The sequence below is a fragment of the Cupressus sempervirens genome, chromosome 3 (genome assembly GCF_028749045.1).
Source record: "Cupressus sempervirens isolate cs-2001-9-10 chromosome 3, ASM2874904v1, whole genome shotgun sequence".
NCBI classification, from domain to species: domain Eukaryota; kingdom Viridiplantae; phylum Streptophyta; class Pinopsida; order Cupressales; family Cupressaceae; genus Cupressus; species Cupressus sempervirens.
In genome coordinates, this window is record NC_143120.1 from 1,053,152,678 (window position 1) to 1,053,175,070 (window position 22,393).

Sequence of the window (22,393 nt, forward strand, 5' to 3'; positions counted from 1 at the left end):
TCTTAAGGATTCAACTCAGCTTAAACAAACAAGGCCAATAGAACAATAATTTATGAATTTGAGAAGTTAGTAGTCCTAGTAACTAAGATTATTGAGAGAAAAAAATGCTATATTCATTTGTGGGTTATCTGGTGCATTTAAAGGATGAGTCACATTTATGGGTTATTTGGTGCACTTAAAGGATGGGTCAAATCTCTAAATCTTCCATCTTTGTAGACTACCATTGAAAAGGCAACAAAATTAGAGTCTATTTCTAAGGGAAAAAACTTTTAATAGGAGACTAACACCAAAATTAGATAATGATAGAAAGCCTTTCACGAATGTTCCACCTTCTAGAAATAAGTTGGATTAAGAGGAAGGAGATGAGCTTAGGAGAAAATAGTTATTTTTCAATTGTAAACATGCTTGGGCATCGAGTCATACATGTTTGAAGAAAGGGAAAATACATTATATTGAGGTAGTATCAAATAGTGAAGAAGAAAATCTAAATCTAAACCCAGAACCTAGCCCGAAGACCATTGAACAAGCTTAGGAAAATAAACAAGAACTCTACATTATAATATTTTATGAGTGAGAGGAGTATTATAGGGCTAGCGAGTAGTTGTTATGTTGGATAGTGGATCTACACATAATTTCATTGATACCATGCTAGATAAAAAAAATTGTGGTTTATATACAGTGGAACATGAAGGATTTGATGTTCAAGTTGCAGGTGACACTAATTTAGTAAGCACACATAAGGTTCCACAACTAAGTGTTGCTCTTGTTAATTATACAATAATAGATGATTTTTATGTGTTTGATTTGGCTAATAATAATATTATTTTGGGAGTTCAATGGATGGAGACTTTAGATAAGTATTCATAGAGTTTCAAATGTATGAAGTTTTCTTTCAAGGTTGATGGGAAAAAGGTAATTCTCAAGGAATGTCAAATGGCGGACCCAAGATTGTCTTTGCTAACAGGATGAAAGCATTTCCGTCATTATGATGTTGTCTAGTTAGCACAATGTTTTATCTCCACCGAGGTAACAAGTTTTGAATCTAAACATTATCAAGATGATTTATTGCAGATTTCAGATTCACAAAGTATGGTTTTTAGTGATATACCCCCAAGAATACCTTCGGATAGAGGTTTTGAACATACTATTGAACTAGAAGAAGGGGCAAAGGTAGTCATCACTACTTTATTCAAACATCCTAAGGTGTTCAGAGATGAAATAGAAAAGGTTATTAAGGAGTTGTTAGATATGGGATATATCAGGCCCAACTCGAGTCCATTTGCTTCGTTTGTGGTATTGATTAAAAAGAAAGATGGGACTCTTTGTATGTGTATATATTACCGTACTCTCAACAAAAAGACTAAAAAAAGGTATCTGATTCCTCAAATTGATGAATTGTTAGATGAATTACATGGTGTTGTGTACTTTTTGAAAATTGATTTTAGATCAGGATATCATCAAATTAAGTTAAGGGAACAAGATATGCATGAAACTACATTTTGTTGTCATTTTGGGTATTTTGAATTCCTAGTTATGCATTTTGGCTTGACAAATGCCTAGACAACATTTCAATCCTGTACGAACCATATTTTTAATAAACAATTGAGGAAAATTTTGTTGGTTTCTTTGATGATAAACTGATTTACAACAAGACTTGGGAGGAACACTTGAAACATATTGATGAGATTTTGGGTATCATGAAATCTTGGTCTCTTTATGCAAAAGCCTCTAAATGTGAATTTGGTATGACAAGAATTTTACATTTGGGTAATATGAGTAGTGCTAAAGGTGTGCAGGTGCATCAAGAGAAAATTAAAGTTATTTTGAGTTGGCCACCTCCACAAAATCTTTCAGAATTAAGGGGTTTCTTTGGCTTATGGAGTTATTACAGGAGATTTGTTAGAGGGTTTTCACAACTTGGAGCACCATTGATAGATCTTACAAAAAAGGGGGCATTCAGGTGGACTAGGGAAGCACAACAGGTATTTGATAAACTTAAGGAGGTAATGAGCTCTTGCCCAATTCTTGTACTTCCAAACTTTAAACAACCTTTTGTACTAGAATGTTATGCTTCTAGCGAAAGAATAGGAGCAAATATCTTATAGCTTATGAAAGAAGGAATCTCAACAATATTGAAAGGTTGTATTCAATATATGATAAAGAAATGTTGGCAATAATGCATACATTGGCTAAATTTCGACAATATTTGGTTGGTGGTTGATTTGTGGTTAGAATTGATCATAACAGTTTGAAATATTTCTTGGGCCAAAAAGATTTAAATAAAAGGCGACAGAAATGGATCAGTAAGATCCAAGCATATGATTTTGAAATTGAATACGTTAAAGGTAAGAACAATGTGGTTGTTAACGCATTATCTAGGAAACTTAAAATTAATGGTATATCAAGAGTAACAACTAAATGGAAATCTCTTTTATTAGTAGAATATTTTAAGAATGCATTTGAATGTGATTTATTGGATGCGAATGTTCAAGATGGTAGATACAAAATTGTGAGTGATGTTATTTACTACAAGGATAGATTCTTTCTTGTACCTTGTTCTAAATTAGAATTGAGAATTATTCAGGCGGTCTATGATTTACCCTTGGTATGTCATCTAGGTTATTTCAAAACTTACAGACAAATCCGTGAACAGTTCACATGGAAAGAACTCAAGGATGATGTGTTGCGCTATGTGAAGGAATGCATTACATGTCAACAGAATAAAGCCAAGCATTCATATCCAGTAAGGTTACTCTAGCCTTTAGCCATTCTAGAGAAGAAGTGGAAGAGTATATCCATGGATTTCATTACTAGATTACCCCAATCACATGGTTAATAGTTATAGACTTGAACAAATGAGTTAAAGGGTACCTTCGTAATTATGTTGTTGGACATCAAAACACTTGGGTTGGATGGCTACATTTGGGAGAATATTGTTACAATACAACCTATCATATGTATATTGGAAATGCTTCATGAATGTCGTGATATTCTTAAAGCACTTAAGGAAAACTTACAAATTGCACAAAATCAACAAAAAAATTATGCAAATAAGAAATTTACCGAGCACAGTTTTGAAAAAAAGTTGGTGTATCTTAGATTGCAGCCATATCATCAATCTTCACTCAAACACAGTGGAGCTGAAAAATTGAAGCCTCACTTCTGTGGACCTTATCAAATTGCCAAGAAAATTGGTACAATTGCTTATGCACTGAATTTAGTGAAGGGCAGTCATATACATAATGTTTTTCATACTTCTTGCCTTAATAAAGCATTGGGAAAACAAGTGATAGTTTTAGAAGAATTACCACCTTTGGATTCAAAAGGGAAATTGGAAACCATACCTGAAATTTTTTTGGATATATGAGTAAGGCATTTGTGTAATCAAACCGGTAAGCAATATCTGAAACAATGGAAGAATTTTCCAATGGATGATGCTACGTGGGAAGGTGAACAAGTGTTAAAACATTCCTCCAGATTCTCCAGGTTTGTCTTTTTAAAGACAATATAAATATATATAATATAGTAGTAATTAATTTAATATTTGTTTCTATAAGCTTATAATAAATAAAGACTTAGTGAAAATAAAATAGTAATAGTTGATAAAACTCCTAATTAAGGGAAAGGGAGAAATAATCTTTTCATCAATGATTTATTACATATCTAAGTAGGAACATCATCCTTTCGTCAATTCTTGGTGACTGGCCTATTGGAGATCAACAAGAGAATCACACGCAGACCCGTCTGTCATCATATTGTCCAGAGTACTGAGTTGGGATAATATTGAGTTAAGAAGATTCATCTGTCGTGGAAGTAATTATCTCAGTCGCAATAGCAGCCGCCTGTGTTTGTGTTTTAAACGGCACCAAGTTGAAAATCAAATCCAATCACCGTGGATCCAAAGGGGTTCATAACGCGTACACGATAAGACGAGTCTACTGGAACTTGGCAATCCTAGTCAGGCAAGAGGCAAGATTGTCGGGCGTGGAAGGTATTGCATCACAAAAATAACGTTAGTATTTTCTTTGAAGAGCCGCGTCAGCAATAGAGCAGTGTACGAGTAAATCTTTCCATTGGGCAGAACTACTGGAAATTGGAATAACCGCTGGAGGATGAATCTGTGGCTATGGAATTAACTGGGAATCAAATTATTTTATTGACAAGTGATCATATTTTTTTCATTAACTGTTACAGTCACGTTCAGCTGTTTGGTTCATATTTGTTTTCCAGAAATTATTTAAGAAACTCAACTTATATTGCTCTGTTTAGCAAGTGACAAATAAATCAATATTTCTTTGTATGGCAAAAATTACTGTTATAGATATGAAAGAAATATTCAGTATTCTGATATTAAGTGTTCAGTTCAGTTAATTGTCCAGTACATTGATTTCAATTTTCCTATTTCAATTACCTGCCTTGGGATTTTACACAAAACACACGCTCAGAACCAAAGTTGCCTGCACAAATCGACTATCCAAAACTCAAGAAAGATGACTTCATACAAACTGTTTGAAGCACAAGCATAAAATATTGACAAGGAAAGTTGAACATAGATTCAACACTATTTTAGATCAATTTATTGCGTCAGAATATAGAAGGCCATGTTAGTCCACATGTTGAACATAGCTTCTGACAACTGTGTTCCGAATTGTATTCCATTATCACATAAATGTTACATAAATTGTTTGTAGAATATATACATAAAACTCTGTTATCCTCAGCATAGAAAATCAAGTTAATGCAATATGAAAATTGGTAAATACAATTTGTTTGATTACATGTGTGAGATATACTACAATCCGTCAAAGTGCAACTCAAGGATGGAAGGTGAATAGCTCTTGTGAAGTCAGAATAGGACGAATAGCTCCTGTGAAGTCAGAATAGGACTACACAATTTGAATGTTTTTTCTCCGACTGAAGCTTCGATGGACAGTTAGAATTGGTTAGCAAGAATCCAGCAGACTTTCCCATCAAATGCTGGATCAAGGAAAAGAGAATCGCAACATCGACATAATGCTTTTCATTCTCTTATAGTAAACAACTTCTTGTGCCAAAATTACAATGAAGAATACTTAAAAGGACACAAAAGATGCTAGTTATAATACAGCTTATTCATTAATCGTCCTCTTCACTAAGGGAAGCAAAAGAGAACGGATTGAACTTGTAACCATCCCCTTCATAAAATTTATTTTGAAACTCAACCCAGTGAAGACGCAATGAGTGCAGAAGTGCACTAAGAGTTTCCATAAGAAGTAACACAACAATTGTTGCACAAGCAAACACAGAAAATCCAGCTACACGAATAAGGATGTTATCATAGCTGCAAATCATCACAAACAAATAACATGTTCTATGATTCAAAAGATTTTGAAGAGAAAAATTCTACCAAAACTCAATACATTAGTAATACAAATTATCTCCCATTAACCATAATCCTGTGATTGTAAAGATAGACTTGACAAAATATTTATGTTCTTACAATTGACCAACATATATATACAGAAGTTTAACACCTGAAATGCAATGGACGTGTTATATGCAAAAGACATCTCATTTATTTACTTACCCCCAGGCAGACTGAAGCACTTTCTCATAGAAAACAGACGACAATTCTGAGTGTGCCAAGCTGCAAGACACCTTATGTCAGCCCAGGTACTAGTGAAATATCTCCTCTCAGATACATGTTATTGCAAGTTTACTAATTAATAAATAGATACCTGAGGGCCCAAAGCCGCAGATAAGATGCAGTGTTTGATACAGCACCTAATACAAATTCAATTGAATGTATCATTTGGTGGACACAAATTTCACTGAAGTTGAAATCTTCATGTCCAACATCGAAATCACGTTCCATCTCAAATGAATCTGTGTCTGAGCTGTCAAGAATGCCATATGCACGACCTTGAAGTTTCTGTATGAAATTAAAAAGATAAATTGGTATCCATTCTGGGATGGAAAATTACCCTGCAAAAATTAGGATTTTCCATATCACATGTTGATGGCTCTACTGACAAACCTTGAGAAGCAAGCAATATTTTATCTATTATAATGGAAAGACTCCCCTAAGGCTTAAGATTCTAGTTAGAGTTCTAACTTTGTACTTGAAATGTTTAATGTAGATGTTTCTACAAGGGCAGACTAGAAACTGGCATTAGGAATTTAAAGACCCTGAATCCAGACGCTAGTCTGCCCTCATAGGAGCAAATGCATTAAGGTTATGGGGATACAGTCAAAGCCCTAAAGGAAACCTCAGGGCTTGAGGAATCTTTATCTTTCAAGAACGAAAATATTGCTCACATTGGTATTGCCAAAGGTCAACATCACTTTTAAAAAAAAAAAAACTAGATCACACTAACCATTAATGGCAGTACTGATCTCATTTCTACCATCAACTATAAAGACTAAAAAATCATGTTTGCACTAATAAAAAAACAGTATTCTGAACTTCCAATAGAAATTATTCTATGATGTGTGCCTGCTAAATTAAGGACATGCCTTTCTCAGAAAACAGACAAAACCTGTTCTGTTTGAAAGAACTCAAAATTCCTAATTGAAACAATTCTTTTAAGAGAACAATCACCTAAAGAAATCATTAAAAAACAAAAATTGCTTAAGCTATTATTTGAGAATGCTTAGTAGATCAAAAGATTGAAAACCTACCAAAAGATGTTGCTTCCTTAAAAGCAAAGGTTTTGGCAGGAGCATCCAAGGCACTGCGACAAAAGCCAATAGTAGCAACAGGATCTGACGAGAATAAAACAATTCATTTAAAATCAAACAATCAACACAATTTTAAATTGATGGAACTGTTTCAAAAAGCTTAATGTTATGAGGAAAAAATGATGAAATTATTTTGTAACTTACATTATCATCTCCATGAATACAGATTTTTATCTCTAAACATACTTTATATTTCAGTTATGTAATACAAGAGATTTTCTGAGATATAAATAGTACCTGTATGGGTTTCTGACCCCAAAAGAGTTGATTTTCACCAAGATCATCAGTGGGACTTAAGAACATGTATATCATTACATGATAAAGATCAGCTTTACTACCAGTGCACCACTTAATTAAAATAAGCAGTGAGAGATATCCAAAGAGGCTGTTCAGAAAAATCATCTGGGGAACAAATTGGTACCTGTAACATACACCAGCACACAAGTTTAAAGATATGCCCCATGTTGCAACAATTACAAGAACTCCAGAGAATTATTTAAAATTTTAAATAATAAAAACAAAAAAAGGCAGGAACTGTGTCCATATCATTCTCACCAAATATTAAGTGAATTGGCAAAGAACTTAGCATTGAAATAGCTCATAATGATTCCTAAATTCATGTGAGCAACGCCCAACAAAATAGACATCTTCATTTTTAATGAATTCAGAAATGGCAATTCCGTTCGACTGCCACGCCACATAGGATCAACACCAAAAGGGTATGGACCACGATACTTAAACAAACCACGACTTGAAGCGTCACTGCAGGATACAATAATAATCAGCTTAAGAAAACATGATGTCAGCATTTCCATATGTATTGGCAATATGATAAAAAGTCCATCAAAATACTTAAAAGTATAATAGAGCTTTCAATAAATAGATTTAACTTGGGCATAAACATTTATCAAACACACAAACTAATTAGCTACATTGGATAATGAAAGGATTACAATCCCAAAAACCAAGTATTAAAGAGAGTGAACAAGGATGTCTTAAAAAACATGGTTTTGGCTGGTTCCCTCTCCACCCTCCCACCAAAATGAATTTCAGAGTTTCTGGGAAAGGCCATTCCCAAGACTTTGGACTGGGAGAAGCACTACCACCTACTGCCGGAAACATTCCTCGGATTGTCGCGCACCATAACGGCTGTTTCCACCACCAAAGGGTGATCATGTCTCCCCACACTCAAAACACAAATAATCACTTTATGAAAGAGCACTTTTTAAAAATTGTAAGTGCAAACTTGCACTAATGTGCAAGGGAAACCAGCAAGACCCCACATCCCCCAAAACTTATAAATATAATAACCAATCCTCACTTGAAATTGCTACTAACCCATTTCAAATTTCAATTGAACAAGATGAAGACTCTTCATCCACTTCAGTCAACTTTGTCAATCATAATTTATCGAAGTTCAAAACTGAACCTTACACTCAACTTTTAAGTTTGTTTGCTGTTTTTTTAGGGTTACAATATTTAAATATCAACAAAAGAAATATGTTGTTTTTTTCCGTTCCTTGTTTTAAAATACTTCCTTTTATGTTAAGGTATCAATTTTAAAAATTAGTTTTCTGGATTTTTAAACGGTTTTTTAATTTTCTTTATCCATGTATATTTACACAATGATACATTAGATAGCTTAGTTAACTTTTATGTATCCTCTACGTTGTGTAATTTAAGACGAGCACAAGTAGAATCCTCTTTTTGTTTTAACAATAAAACATCAGTATTATAAAATGTTGCAATTATTTATTTATGTTTTGTAACTTACAGTCAGAGGCATTTCATCATTTCAATATCCTCTGCTTCTGCTTTCATACACCTTAAAGTGTGGTGGGGGGAGTGAAAATCCTAGTTTGATAAACAAATTGATTAAATTTTTTTTTGTAATTTTATTATTGAATTAATCAGTTATCAAACAAACAACTCAATGTCGAAGAAATAATGCAATTTTTGTGTATCTCTTACTTCTGCACTCCATGAGGCCCGAGATAACAATAACAGAAGGAAAATTCTGTTGCATGAAGTTTGTGTAGTACAGTTACACCATAAATCTTATTATTAGAGGAGGTCTGGGTAAGAAAGAGCAATCCTAAAACATCCTAGATATAGAGATTTATACTAATTAGTAATTTAAAAAGTAAAATTAAAATAAAACTCACTTAAACTGCATTAGTTAAGTGAATCTAATATATATTGAAAAACTTACAAAGGCAATATTTCATATCAATATATTGATTTTTTCAATTTCTATTTTTAAAAGTTATTTTTCACTTTTTACTGTAAGTTTTTTATTTTCTTTAATTCCTAATTTAACATTGAATTCAAGAAAAAAATCTATTTTTCAATTAAATTAATCAATTTATGTCATTGTAAGTTCATATGTGTGCATCAACTTTGATGTGGCTGCTCCATTGATCTTCAGATGTCTTTTTCAAGGTGGATGATGCACCTCGTTTAGAATGTCAAGACTCAAAACAGAAATTTTTAATGCAGATTATCCAGAATTAATACATGCAGAAACCTTTGACTGTAAATTGGTGCTTATATGGTTGCCATCCAAAATTAAACTATATTGAGGATTAAGCTTCTACAAATACAACACGATCATAACAACAGAAATGGATATAGTATAACCAGAAAAAAATTGGCATATTCTCATCTGCTACAGCAATGGTATACATGCATTTAAATAAAAGGTTAAATATCAGTGTCAAATTTAAAAATGTTTCTTGAGCAGCTAATATTTCTTACTCAGAAATACATATTGATTGTGAAAATGGAAATGTTGTAAGATTTAAGGTGTTTTAAGTGAAGCTAAACTAACACCAAACAAGATACTAGAATGATTCATTAAAGAGCTCTATATACATACTTTACCTGCAGGAAAGATCATGACATTTATATGAAGATGGTCCAAATATGTGGAAAGGAATTGAAAAGAATTCATTGTAGATAATTCCACAATAAATTGAGAACAATGCCATCATCAAAAGAATATAGCGCCCAGCAAATGCCATCTCCATAATGTCTCCAAGTTTCTGCCATACAAGAAGAAAGGTAACACATTCCCAAATTAATAATAAACATGTGTAAGCAATCATACTCAAACATTATTTGTTATCATTTCGATATGCAAACTGAAATTCCCACATAACTAATGAACATAACTCAATATGCAAATCATGTTGCAAATTAGCCTAGTTTGCTGAAATTTAAACTAATCATTACCAGCATCGAATATGGTCATCACACCAAAATATAGATGGCCAGTGGACAAACATTTTTTATTTCCTTCTTTTTTAATCCGCTATTTATTTTCTTTATATTGCTAGTGAATCGATAAATTTGAAAAATCAAATAAGTCGAACAGTAGTAATTTGAACAATTAAATGAATAATACAACCAAGCAAAAGAGCGCAATATTGACATTTTATAAAGCTTACAAAGAGATAAACACTCAATCGCTTGAATTTTCATTATTTAATACAAATAGTCCCTGAAATTGATGACTGTAGACTTGCAGAAGACATCTGCCAGGCAAGGCAACTCTCTTGACATTGCAGCCAAGTAAAAAATCTATCATGGGCATAATTTAAGTTTTAAAATTAAAACTTTTTCTTCTTTTATTTTATTCTTAATATTGAAAATTAAAGCTGGACAATTTTTTTTTCATCTCAGATGCATGGTAGGAAAAATTTGGTCCGAAGGTACCGTATCTTCAAATGATTTCAATTGCTGATCCAACCATGCAATGCTTCATGTTGTGAGGACAATTGTAGTATTGTTTGAGCGCACACACCAATAAGCTCAATAGATTCAGTGCATGTAATGCCCCCATTTTTACACCATCTTGTTCAACAAGTGTTGATAATTTTTAGGGTCTTTGTAGAATTCTAGATTTTCCTTGGAAAGTTCCAAAGTTATTGGTGAGCTCCATTCTCGATTCCTGTCAATTTCGACACTATTCGGTACTTACAGTAAGTTCCTGCATGGTACTAATCTTTCTGAGTTTGTTTTCTTTGCTTCTTATGAACATAGTGCCATCTCTAATTTGTCATATTCTTGACATGAAATCTGAAATCTGCTATACTAGAGTTGTCTCTGATATGCTAGTATGAATATGCTCTGTATAAAGTGTCGTCTCTAATTTTCTTTATTAATGCTTGCACTTTAATTTGTAATGGTTGCGTTAGCAACCAAAATGCTCAATTCAAACATAATCACAAGGGGATTGGTTTTATGTAATGTCCCCTTTTTAGCATTCATAGCATGATGTTGTTGTTGGCCTATTTCCCCACGGTCCCGTAGGCTAACCAAGACATTAAAGGGAATTAGAGGCCATTTGGCCTAGATAGTTTCAGTTGCAGGTCTTTCTGAGGGGTTTTGAGGCAACTTTGGGCATACTTACTATTTATAGTAAGTCATCTTGGATATGGTCGGACATCCAATGGCAGCGGTATGTAGATGGTAATTGTTTAAAATCGGCATGAAGACTTGTTTATCATTGATAAGATTTGTTATGCATTGATAAAGCGATTTTATAAAGTTAAATTTAAATATTTAACTTTATTAATGCATAGACTATAGTTTGTGGAAAATATTTAAATTAAAAGAGTCCCCTTTATTTTATAACACATTGGAGACATAAGTTACATAAAGGGAGTTATGTTTTATCCCACATTGAGAAAATGAAAGATGGAGCCCTTGTGAGAACACTATAAAAGAAATGGAAAAACTTCTTTTAAGTAGGCTTGGAAATACCAAAGAAATTGGAAAATTTTCTGGAGATTATGTCTCAATAGTTTGAAGGACGAAATCCCTTCAAGCTATAAATCTTGACGCTATTGAAAGATATGGTATTGAGATTCAACATGGTAGCAATTCGAAAAAGAAGATACGAAAAAGCAGTCCGGAAAAGCAAAACCGAAAAAGCAGGCTGAAAAAGCAGTCAGTGAAAGCAGTTCAAAAAGAAAATCCGAAAAAGCAGTTCGAAAAAGCAAAGCAGAAGGGGCAGCATTGAAGGAAATATTTACAGCCATCTACAACCAGGGTCCTTTGTTAGTATTGCTTTTTTAGGTGTTATAAGTTTCAGCTGTAAGTGTGCATTATACCAGCATTATCATTTTGTAATCCATGTAAATGCCAAAAGTCTTGGCCATATTTCAAGAGCATTGTATTAGAAAATTTCATTGCCATTAAGAAGATAATAGTTGTTGGTGTCATTTAAGCAATTCGATATCATTATTTATCAGCTAGTCAGTTTGCATACCAACTGTTTGTAAAAATGTCAGTTGGCTGTAGGTGTTCATTTCTCATGCTTAGATTATATATATGCACTGAATATTGTCAAAATTAGTAGCACACTCATGTTAGGTCATTGTGTAGTCCATTTGGAGTCTTCTAGCACAAGATTCTCATTGATGCAAATTGAAGAAAGAGTCATTTTAAGCCAGCTGAAATACTATATCAGTCATACGTCCCTTGTATGTGAATTGTTTGATGAAATTCCTTGAGTTTTCATCAGCATTTTTGAGCGCAGATTTAAGGAGGGTCATTACAGTGGTATCAGAGCTTGCTTGCAAAGTGTTTGACGAAATGTCAAACAACTGAAGTATAAAGATTTTTGGTGTTTGAAGAAGTTATAACCTATTGGGGTTATTACATTTTATGATATCAAATCTCATACACGTCTCTCTTAGCCGATCGGCTTTGATACATATGTGTCAAAGAGGCACAACGAAAAGATGCCAACTTCATTAGCAGTAATTACCATTGATAATTGATAATCAATATAGTTAACAGTTTTCTATATTAGGTTAATAATTAGTCAATCATTGTTGACTCACTAACCAATGTGCTTTACCATGATGATAACATGCAGATGAATCCATAATTGAAGATATGATCAAGATCTGAATCTTTGTCAACTTATCTTACTATATCTTGGTGATTAATCATATCCTATACCCTTGGTATCAGATGCTTGATGTCCAATAATAATTGTGACTTATCAATGATGTCAACATCGACACCCCTCTATTGCTTCCATGAGTCCCTTGACGCAATACCCATGTTGGTGTTAATAATCTTGCTTTCATGTTGGGCAATAGTGTTTGGAATAATAATCAATTGATGAGTCGATGCTCCCAAACTCATACTTGATGTCTATACTGTCGTCAAAGGTTTAATAGCTGGCACTTCACCATTAATATGCATGTCTTATGTCTTGTTGTCGACAAATACACGTATACCACCATTGTGGCCATTTTAATTAAAGACTCCCTACATTGTATCATCTATGCCACTTAATGATATCAATGATGTCGGTTAGTGATTGGTTTGTCTATACCAATCAATATTCACTAGCTACTCACTACATCATCGACTCAATATCAATACTAATTAGTATTGTATGATGTGGCTTACTAATTTATTAATAATAAGTTTCAATATTTGATTAAAACTGATTAGATCATATATCTTTTTAAATTTAGTGATACTACAGTCTCCTCCTCCTGGAAAATGCTTGCCCACAAGCATTCTTATAATTGCCACAATGATCCCTAGATACCAAGGACATGTATAGAACATCTCTTGCCTAATGTTGATGTCTTTGGACTCATAATTCAATTTAGTTGTCATGAAGATTTCCAGATCCTAACAATTAAATACCCAATGGTTCTTAAGATTATTATTGAGAACAATGATTTTGTAGCGTTCATGTTTAAGGTAATCCACTTCTGTAGCATCATGTAGATACTCTATTCTATTTCAAATAATCTGAAATCCATTTCCAAGCTCTAAATGTCCTTTTGAGACCTTGGGTCGTTTTTCATGCCTAAACTCATGCTCTTAATCTTATTGAAGATAAAAGAGCCCTTTTAAATTATATAACAAGAAGTTTTGTATCTTCTCTCAAGATGCCAAAAGAAGAATTCCAATTCTGCATTGCAACCCCATGAAGTTTGATTAAGGTATGTTTTGGGATGGCATTGTATGGATTTATCATTTTATTCTGACTCTTATGGCTCCATTAATTAAAGGGATACTAGGATCCCAAAACCCATTTTCATCTTCTCCTTTGTTTGACTTGAAGTTAACTTCTCCATACACCCCAGGGGGTGGGTTGTCACAAATTTTGTCTTTCAACTTCAAATAATGGATTAGGAATAAGTTGAAGCTTGCTCATGAGATCCAATTTCTTTGGACAACTATTCAAGTCATTATCATCTTTTTCATTGTCACTATGCCCCTTGAAGTGTTTGGGTACATTTCTTTGTATCTTTGATGGCAGTGCCTCATCTATGCCTCTTATCTTATCCTCTTCTTTGTAATGATTTGGGGCTTCATGACAGTGAACATTTCTTCTATTTTTATTTACCTTCTCTTGTATCTTTTTCAATATTGCCTTTCGAACTATCTTTAAGTGCTTGGGCATACAAGAAGCTTTATTAGCCTTTGTCACCCTCATGGCTGCTACCTCTTCTTTGGAAGGTGGAAAAGTATTTAGATTGATAGATGTGTCTCCAACCAATTCAGCAGAACTGGAACTGTGGTACAAGGATTCAATCATTATCTTGTCGTTCCCTCTGCAAGGCCCTTGTTATGATGCATAATCCAATTTACGATCATTATAAATTTGCACACTCAATTCATTTGTGGCTACATGTATAGAAGAATGGTCAACCGTTTTTGTTATTTTAGGAATATCTAAAACAGTTTCATCATCTGCTACCTTTTGTTAGAAGTTGTAATCTTTCCTTGGTGTGTTTATAAACCAAGGTTAGACCTCCTTTATTTATTGTTATAATATATTAGGATATAAGCCAAGGTATCCTAATATATTTCTTTTTTGTCCCTTTTCCACTACATTGTATTTTGTCCTCTAGTGGAATATGTGAGGACAAATATTTATTGTAATTTGTAATTTAGATTATTTCTCCTTAAGAGGAATCTCACACTTGGCCTCACACACTTATGAATGGTGGCATTCATAGACATGGGAGTTACATTCTAACTCCTCTCTCTCATCTCTATTTAAGAGATGGCCCTCCTCTCTCATTTCTAATGAGGTTTCTTCCTCTTCTCAATTACTGTATGAGCGATTGCTTTCTCTCTCTCTTCCTTCTTAGGCTTTTCATGCATCATTCATAATGTCACAAGGGGTTTTCTTTGCTTTCCCCTTTCAAAATATCTTGTCTCATGGTGTTGGATCTTGAAGCTTTCTCTCTCCTATCTTAAGGTAATATCTTTTCATGCATTTACTCACTTAGATTCTTTCCTGGTATTGCTTATTTACATATTTCTTTTTCATTTCTAACATGGTATCAGAGCAGTTTAATCTTTGTTTTGAGTGTTTGCATGAAGGTACGATTCGAAGGAGACTCTTGAGAGAGATTTCACTAATTTCTTTTTAAATCTTCTTAAGATGGAAGAAATTGAATTTTTTTTGAGTTTGGCTGGTTTACCGCCAAACCCGATTAACTTCTGTTTGCTCTAATTTGTGCAGGTTACTTCTTATTTTCTATTATTTTTCATCTAACCCCCTTTGGAAGGCTTGCCGCCAAAGGGTTTTCCTATCTTGATATCAATGTTTGTTAAAAATTGTGATTAATTTTCCATTTTTTTTTAAAAATTTATCTTAAGAATGATTCAGTCGTATCGGACAGCCTCTTTGATGGTATATTGAAGATTTTTCGTGCTGTCTTGTTATTCGAGTTGCGTTGCTGTTTGTCGAGGTTCTTTGGCTGCCGTTTTTTGGTGTTCTCCATTCTGGTTTCACCCTTGCCGCAGCCCTGCTACGTCCTTCCCTGAAAACATCTCTAAAGATTGTGGGTCCGTATAAATCTTTTCTGGAACCTCAGTTCCAGACTGCAGATTTGCTGAAACCTCTTATGAATTTCTGTCTCAATTTTAGAGGAGGAACTCCTCTTATTACCAGAAGATAACTTACGTTAGGTATTCGACCGCTGGCTCATCCATGCTCAAGAACGTGCAGCTCTTTGTGGCCAGATACAGGTTTGGATCTGTCGGTGTTGCCCACAATGGAAATCTAGTAAACTATCGAACCCTAAGGGACCGGCTTGAAGGGAGTGGTTCTATTTTTAATACTTCCTCTGATACAGAGGTGGTGCTGCACTTGTTTGCCATATCCAAGGCTAGGCCCTTCATGCAAAGAATCGTGAATGCCTGTGAGCAATTAGAGGGGGCATATTCGCTAGTGTTCCTAACTGAGGATAAGCTTGTGGCTGTGCAAGATCCACATGGATTTCGGCCCCTTGTCATGGGAAAGTTCCCTTTGCGATTGAAATCCGCGGGCCTGTCCGCAACAAGAAACCCATCGTCGAGGTCAAGGTCCAGGTCCAGGTCAAGAGCGCGCTCCATCCGACGCTTCTCATCCTCCTTGAGAAGATGATCATAGTCACTCTCCTCCTTAACAGGACTCTGAGACGGAACTCGCCGTGACTTAAAGCTAAGCATAACATTATGCATGTCATAAACCTTAGCCTTCCAGTTACCCACCATCTCAGTCTTCTCCTGCCGGCGCCAATTCGACTGCGGAACAAGGAGCGCTCCAGTGACATCTATACCAGGCCTATAGACATTAGAATGAGTCATGGCCGAAGCCTCATTATCAACCTCTGCATCCGAGGGAGGAACACCAGCATCCTCAAACGCATTCATAATCTCCTTATCCTTATGAGACAACATCAGGAGCGACCCAGGCGTGTATTTTTTGAGCACATTTATTTTTCGCTGCCCAACTCATTGGTCTTTGGACGTTCAGTATATCAATCAAGGTATACATTTGGACAGATCCTGGCAGATGAGGCGCCTGTTGTTTGTGATGTTGTGATTGCTGTTCCAGACTCAGGTGTTGTGGCTGCACTTGGCTATGCAGCACGGGCCAATGTGCCTTTTCAGCAGGGCCTCATCAGGTCACATTATGTTGGGCGAACCTTTATTGAGCCATCACAAAAGATTAGAGATTTTGGTGTGAAGTTAAAGCTTGTCCCTGTCCGGGCAGTCTTAAATGGCAAAAGGATGGTTGTTGTGCAAGAGTCTTTTTCTTTTTTTAGCTCCTGACAGAGGCGCCAGAGGTAACATTTTCTTGTCTTTTCATGCAAGATTCTTTCTCTTTTTTTAGCTCTTGACAAAGGCATCATTTATTTTTTATCATTGCCTTTTGTCAACCTATTTCTGGCATTTTATCATTCATTGTCAGAAAGCTCAAACACAAGTGCAATATTTTACTTTAAATCTCTCTTACTCCTTTACGTGGTTTTAAGTTGAAAAAGGAGAAGTTTAAGGATATTTTTTTAAAGAAGTTTTCTTAGTATTCAAACTAATTAAAGTTTTATTATTATTTTTTACATAACAAGTTAAAAGTTTTTATGCTTTTTTTAAAAATATCCTCATTTATATTTCCTTTTTTTTCATTAATCTAGGAGGATTCTTGTCTTTGATGGTGGGCCCATCCTTAATATCTTCTCACTTGTGTTCACCTTGCATGGAGATTTTAACTGATAACTTATGTTTATTGCTCTTCCAAATACTTCTTTTTGTTTATGAGTACATTACACTATTGCCTTCATTATTTAATGATTTGAGTTAATTGATCTATCTGCACATGGTTGCAGTTTTATGCTTTTATAGCATCATTCCATGCCCATGTTGGCACTTTATGGTTTTATACCATTGATATACATGATTTATATGATATTTGTTTTGAGTTGCATAGGGAGCCAATTTTTTCAAGGATAACTATGTAGGTCCCCTCAGTATAACTGATACATAGTTTCCTTATTTGGCCCATGGAGTATACCTTCATCCTATATTGGTGTGCACTCATTTTATATGGAGTTTCCCTCCATTTGGTTCTATTGATTCCACTTTGAAAGATTAATATTTATATGGAGTTTCCCTCCATTTGATTCTATATGCTCTACTTTGAAAGGTTGATATTTATGGAGTTTCTCTCCATGTTGTTCCATTTTGTTCCTCAATGCAAGGATGATATTTTATGGGGATTTCCCATTTCAATCTCTTTATCTCCTTGGTGTATGCTCCTAGTTTTGATTTAGTCATGGTATGATTTCCTACACTTTGCTCATTTTTGAGTGTATAGATGACGAGGCTACCATATCTTGGAGCACTCCTATATTGGAGACTTTATTTGAGAAGTTGTTTTGACCCATGTTGATCTTTTCCTCGTGGCAATCATGTTGCTTGTCCATGATGGATTTCTTATTTGAAGGCAATATGTTGTTACTCCTCATAAACCCTTCTTTTGGTCCACTTCAGCTATAATTCTTGGAAAATTTGTAACTTGAATTATTTGGTGCTTGAAGCACTTATTTATTATTGTCTCTCTTATATTTCTTTGATAAATATACAATGTGATAATGTTCTGCATACTTTATTGCCTAGATCATGAGTCATGCATGTTATGGAGGGACGCCCCCATTAACTTGCAATGGGATGATTCATTAAGTGGACTGTCTATATCCACGTGATTGATGCAATGTTGATGCAAGTTTCATTAGTTGGCCTTGTCTGTGGTCATTTGTGCATTAGTATGTTCCTTTCATGAGAGATTTATTGCATCTATTATGATCATTTTGAAATTATGTCTTATTTTAGATATCATGTTAACTCCATTGCATGTTGGTGAACACATTCATTTATTCTCATCTCTCTTAGTTCCTCCTTGATTAAATTATTATAACTTCATTTTTTTTACTAACTTGACCATTCAATGTAATTCTACTTGTGGATAGTTGTCTTGTTTTTTGTTCTCTATTTTTTTTCCAGGTGATCCATCAAGGAACCTTCTCGATTTCTCACATATGAAGATGTGTCTATGCTTCCACTTGATCACAATCAAAGGACTCGTGTACTTCTCTTGGATCTACAAATGTACCATATGGCTTGAAGGCAATCGAATTACTTCATATTTAAGATTAAGTTGCAGATTTTTGTAAATTATGGGTTTAATACCCCTTGATGTAATTACCCCAAGTAAAGATTAAAGGGGGGTGTTAGAAGTTGTAATCTTTCCTTGGTGTGTTTATAAACCAAGGTTAGACCTCCTTTATTTATTGTTATAATATATTAGGATATAAGCCAAGGTATCCTAATATATTTCTTTTTTGTCCCTTTTCCACTACATTGTATTTTGTCCTCTAGTGGAATATGTGAGGACAAATATTTATTGTAATTTGTAATTTAGATTATTTCTCCTTAAGATGAATCTCACACTTGGCCTCACACACTTATGAATGGTGGCATTCATAGACATGGGAGTTACATTCTAACTCCTCTCTCTCATCTCTATTTAAGAGATGGCCCTCCTCTCTCATTTCTAATGAGGTTTCTTCCTCTTCTCAATTACTGTATGAGCGATTGCTCTCTCTCTCTCTCTCTCTTCCTTCTTAGGCTTTTCATGCCTCATTCATAATGTCACAAGGGGTTTTCTTTGCTTTCCCCTTTCAAAATATCTTGTCTCATGGTGTTGGATCTTGAAGCTTTCTCTCTCCTATCTTAAGGTAATATCTTTTCATGCATTTATTCACTTAGATTCTTTCCTGGTATTGCTTATTTACACATTTCTTTTTCATTTCTAACACCTTTAACTCCTTGAGTTTCTTTGTGATCACATTATGATTTTGTCCTTGATGACTAATATCGGTTTTGAACTCTTCTAGCATTCCATATTTTGCTACTACACTTCTCTCATTTGATTCAACTAATCCCAACCTTTCTGCTGATGCATGAACATGGGAGACTTGTGGTGCATTTGTTGTGTTGCAATCATTTATCACTCATTCCTTATAGTGTATCTTCTTTTCATCTTCCCTTTTGAAGTCCAGGAGATGAATGCTATGTTTTACGAGAGTATTTTATTCATAGATCAACGTAGTCCTCTAAAGAGGTATCTTGTTGAAGAATGCTATACAACCAACCAATCATGTTGAAATTGATTTGGCCTCCCATCACCAATGATTTTGTAAATGAACAAAAAATAACTTCTTGTCGTCCTTTCTTTGGAAGGAAAATAGGAAGGTTTGGTCTATTGCTCGCCGAACTAGGTAGTTAGACGATTATGGGTATGGGTACAGCACTGTTGCTTCATTGGCATTGTGTCGGATGTTATAAATATGGCATACACTTATTTAATTGGCATTATGTTGGTATTGAATATTATTACCTTGTGTGGAAGCATTTGATGAATGAATAATACTTTACTTTGTTAAGTTATATGTTTATTTCCTATTCATCTATAGGCTGAACATTTGGCATCATTGCCAATTCAAATCCAGAGTTGCAGCAAATGTAAAGCCGAGGATAAATGGGAATACCTGTACTAGACAACCATAAAACTAATGATGAGGACGAGACAAAAACTCCTAGAAAGTGAGCACGAGGCAACCTAGAACTTCCACATCCTATACCGCATAAGCCTCGAAACCCTCGTACAGAGAGAAGCCGCAGAAAACAAGGTTACACAGGATATTGTGTGGGATGCCATGCATGCAAGCCCAACAACGAACAAGTTCCTAGACCAACTCCCCCATTTAATTGCACATGCATACCTGTCCCAGAAGAGAGATAGGGAAGAAGTGGAACAAGAGAAATGTCGTCAACAAACCCTTGAGAATTTCTGAGGGGAGAGATGCATGGCATCGCAAAACTAAACCATGAGCTTTAGAGCCATGTTACCAAGAGCACTCAAGAGTTTGTAACTGTTGCATGAGTTGACCACATGATGTATACCGATTGAATAAATAAAAGTGTTTTATTTATTTATTTTTATTTTTTTAATATAATGGTTATGTCAAATGCCCAACCTCTTAAATAAAAAAAGGAACTTGAAGGAGGATATTGATGAATTACAATCTGTGCGTGGAGAGTTAATCCAAGCCAAATGAAGGTGGCCACTAAGACAACTTGCCGAAGAACAGGCCATGGAGTAGTCGGAAGAATCACCAAGTGTGGTAGAAGGCAACCGCGTGGGTGGCGCAGGAACCACCGAAGGTTGCCACAGTTCGCCTAAACAGCAGGTACAAAGCAACGAGGAGTTGCTCGAGGAAACACAACACAGATTAATTGTTCTCGAGGAGACAAGGGAACAATTTCCACATTCGTCCCGTATGCCACTACAAGAGGGAGCACGTGAAGTAGGAAAGGAGGCAACGACAACAGAGGACACTGGGGCACAAGGAAGTGTTAGAGGGACACTGCACAATGGTCAGAGTAACCCATCGAGACCAATTCCTAACAGTTCCAAGACACAATCGAGTGGTATGCACACAACTGGTCGTAAGAGGAGAAGAAAAACAATGCCTCAAACAAAAACTCCCAAAGTTCACAGGGGACAGGAAGGAAGACCCTACACAACATTGTCATACATGTGAAACCATGTGGATCGCCAACTCAGTCACAGACGTGGACAAGTAGTTGCAACAATTTCCAGCCACCCTATGGGGAGTAGTGGTGGGTTGGTTTTCTGATATGGACAAGGCAAAGATCAACAAATAGCACAATCTCAAAAAAGAATTTCAAGCAAAATTTCGATTGTTGCAAGATGACGAGGTTGTCACCGAGATCTACAATTGTAAACAAGGGAAAAAGGAAACCGTACGAGCCGACAATGGAAGGCTCAAGGATCTTCTTAGCAGGATGGGTACTCAACGCGCCGATGAATTAAAGAAATGGTGGTTCATAGAAGGACTCCACGGGGCACTGAGAAGGAAGACGAAGATAGTCCCGCCCACATCGTACACAGACGCCTACCACTATGCCATGAACTTGGAAAGTGAGGTAAAGACGACAAAGAAAAAGAAAAAGAGGAGTAAATCCTCATCCTCCTCTGAGAGCAATGAGTCCTCTGAAGAGGAAAGCAATGCCAACAGCGACGAAGAACCCAACAAGAAGGTACAAGCCCTCCAAAAGGACATGGAGTGGAGGATGGAGGAGTTCAAGTCCATGAAGGGAACCATTAGCCGTACAGAGGAGGGCGAAATATGGTGTACCGATTGTAAAGAGAATGGACACACAAGGGGAGCATGTCCTAAGAAGGTGATGTGCGATATCTGTGAAGTTTTGGGTAATTCTACGAAGGAGTGCCCCTATAACATGAAGACACAAAGCCAACAAATACTCTTCACGCAGAAACAACCATCCACCTCTGGTACTAATAATGAGATGTAGGGGAACAACAACAATGCTACGTTCGGTAGCTACAGAAACAACCACCAGGAGGGACAAGGTGGAATTGACAACAGGAATTGGATGCAGTATGAGTCCAAGGGAAGGCCCATAGCCCAATGTCGTGCATGTAGCCCAATGGGGCCACTTTGCTAGAAATTGTCCAAAGGGTGACACTCCTCAAAAATTGTGTCGATGGTGTGATCCAAGGGACCACAAAGACGCCAACTACCCAATACAAGTGAACCTCTTGAAAGGAGGAGAAGGTCCTCGTCCTCACCTGCAACCAGGCCAACCAGGCAACATATCCTGATCCGCACACCAAGAAGCAAAGACTGCGAGAGGCACTAGAAGAAATAGAAAAGGCAATGAAGGGTAAAAAAGATATCAATGGAACTACTTCTAGACGAACAGAGGTGGAGAACAACTTATTGAACCAGATGTTGCAAATGGAGGT

General features: G+C 35.5%; 1 protein-coding gene across 7 annotated transcripts in view; it reads right to left on the bottom strand.

Annotated features, from left to right (window-relative positions):
• Positions 1–4,550: 4,550 nt before the first annotated feature.
• LOC149570353 (V-type proton ATPase subunit a1-like) overlaps positions 4,551–22,393 on the bottom strand; it is a 234,424-nt gene continuing 216,581 nt past the window's right edge. For 6 of the 7 annotated variants that reach the window (XM_089822996.1, XM_089822995.1, XM_089822998.1 and 3 more), the window contains exons 12-18: positions 9,604–9,764; positions 7,276–7,482; positions 6,958–7,141; positions 6,661–6,744; positions 5,718–5,911; positions 5,567–5,626; positions 4,551–5,320 (exon numbers count right to left, since the gene is read on the bottom strand). In XM_089822996.1, coding sequence (XP_089679122.1) covers positions 5,116–5,320; positions 5,567–5,626; positions 5,718–5,911; positions 6,661–6,744; positions 6,958–7,141; positions 7,276–7,482; positions 9,604–9,764 — 1,095 coding nt within the window. In that variant the 3' untranslated portion in view covers positions 4,551–5,115. Of the gene's footprint in view, positions 5,321–5,566; positions 5,627–5,717; positions 5,965–6,660; positions 6,745–6,957; positions 7,142–7,275; positions 7,483–9,603; positions 9,765–22,393 lie in introns of all 7 variants that reach the window. The other variant, XR_016362925.1, reaches the window with a different exon arrangement.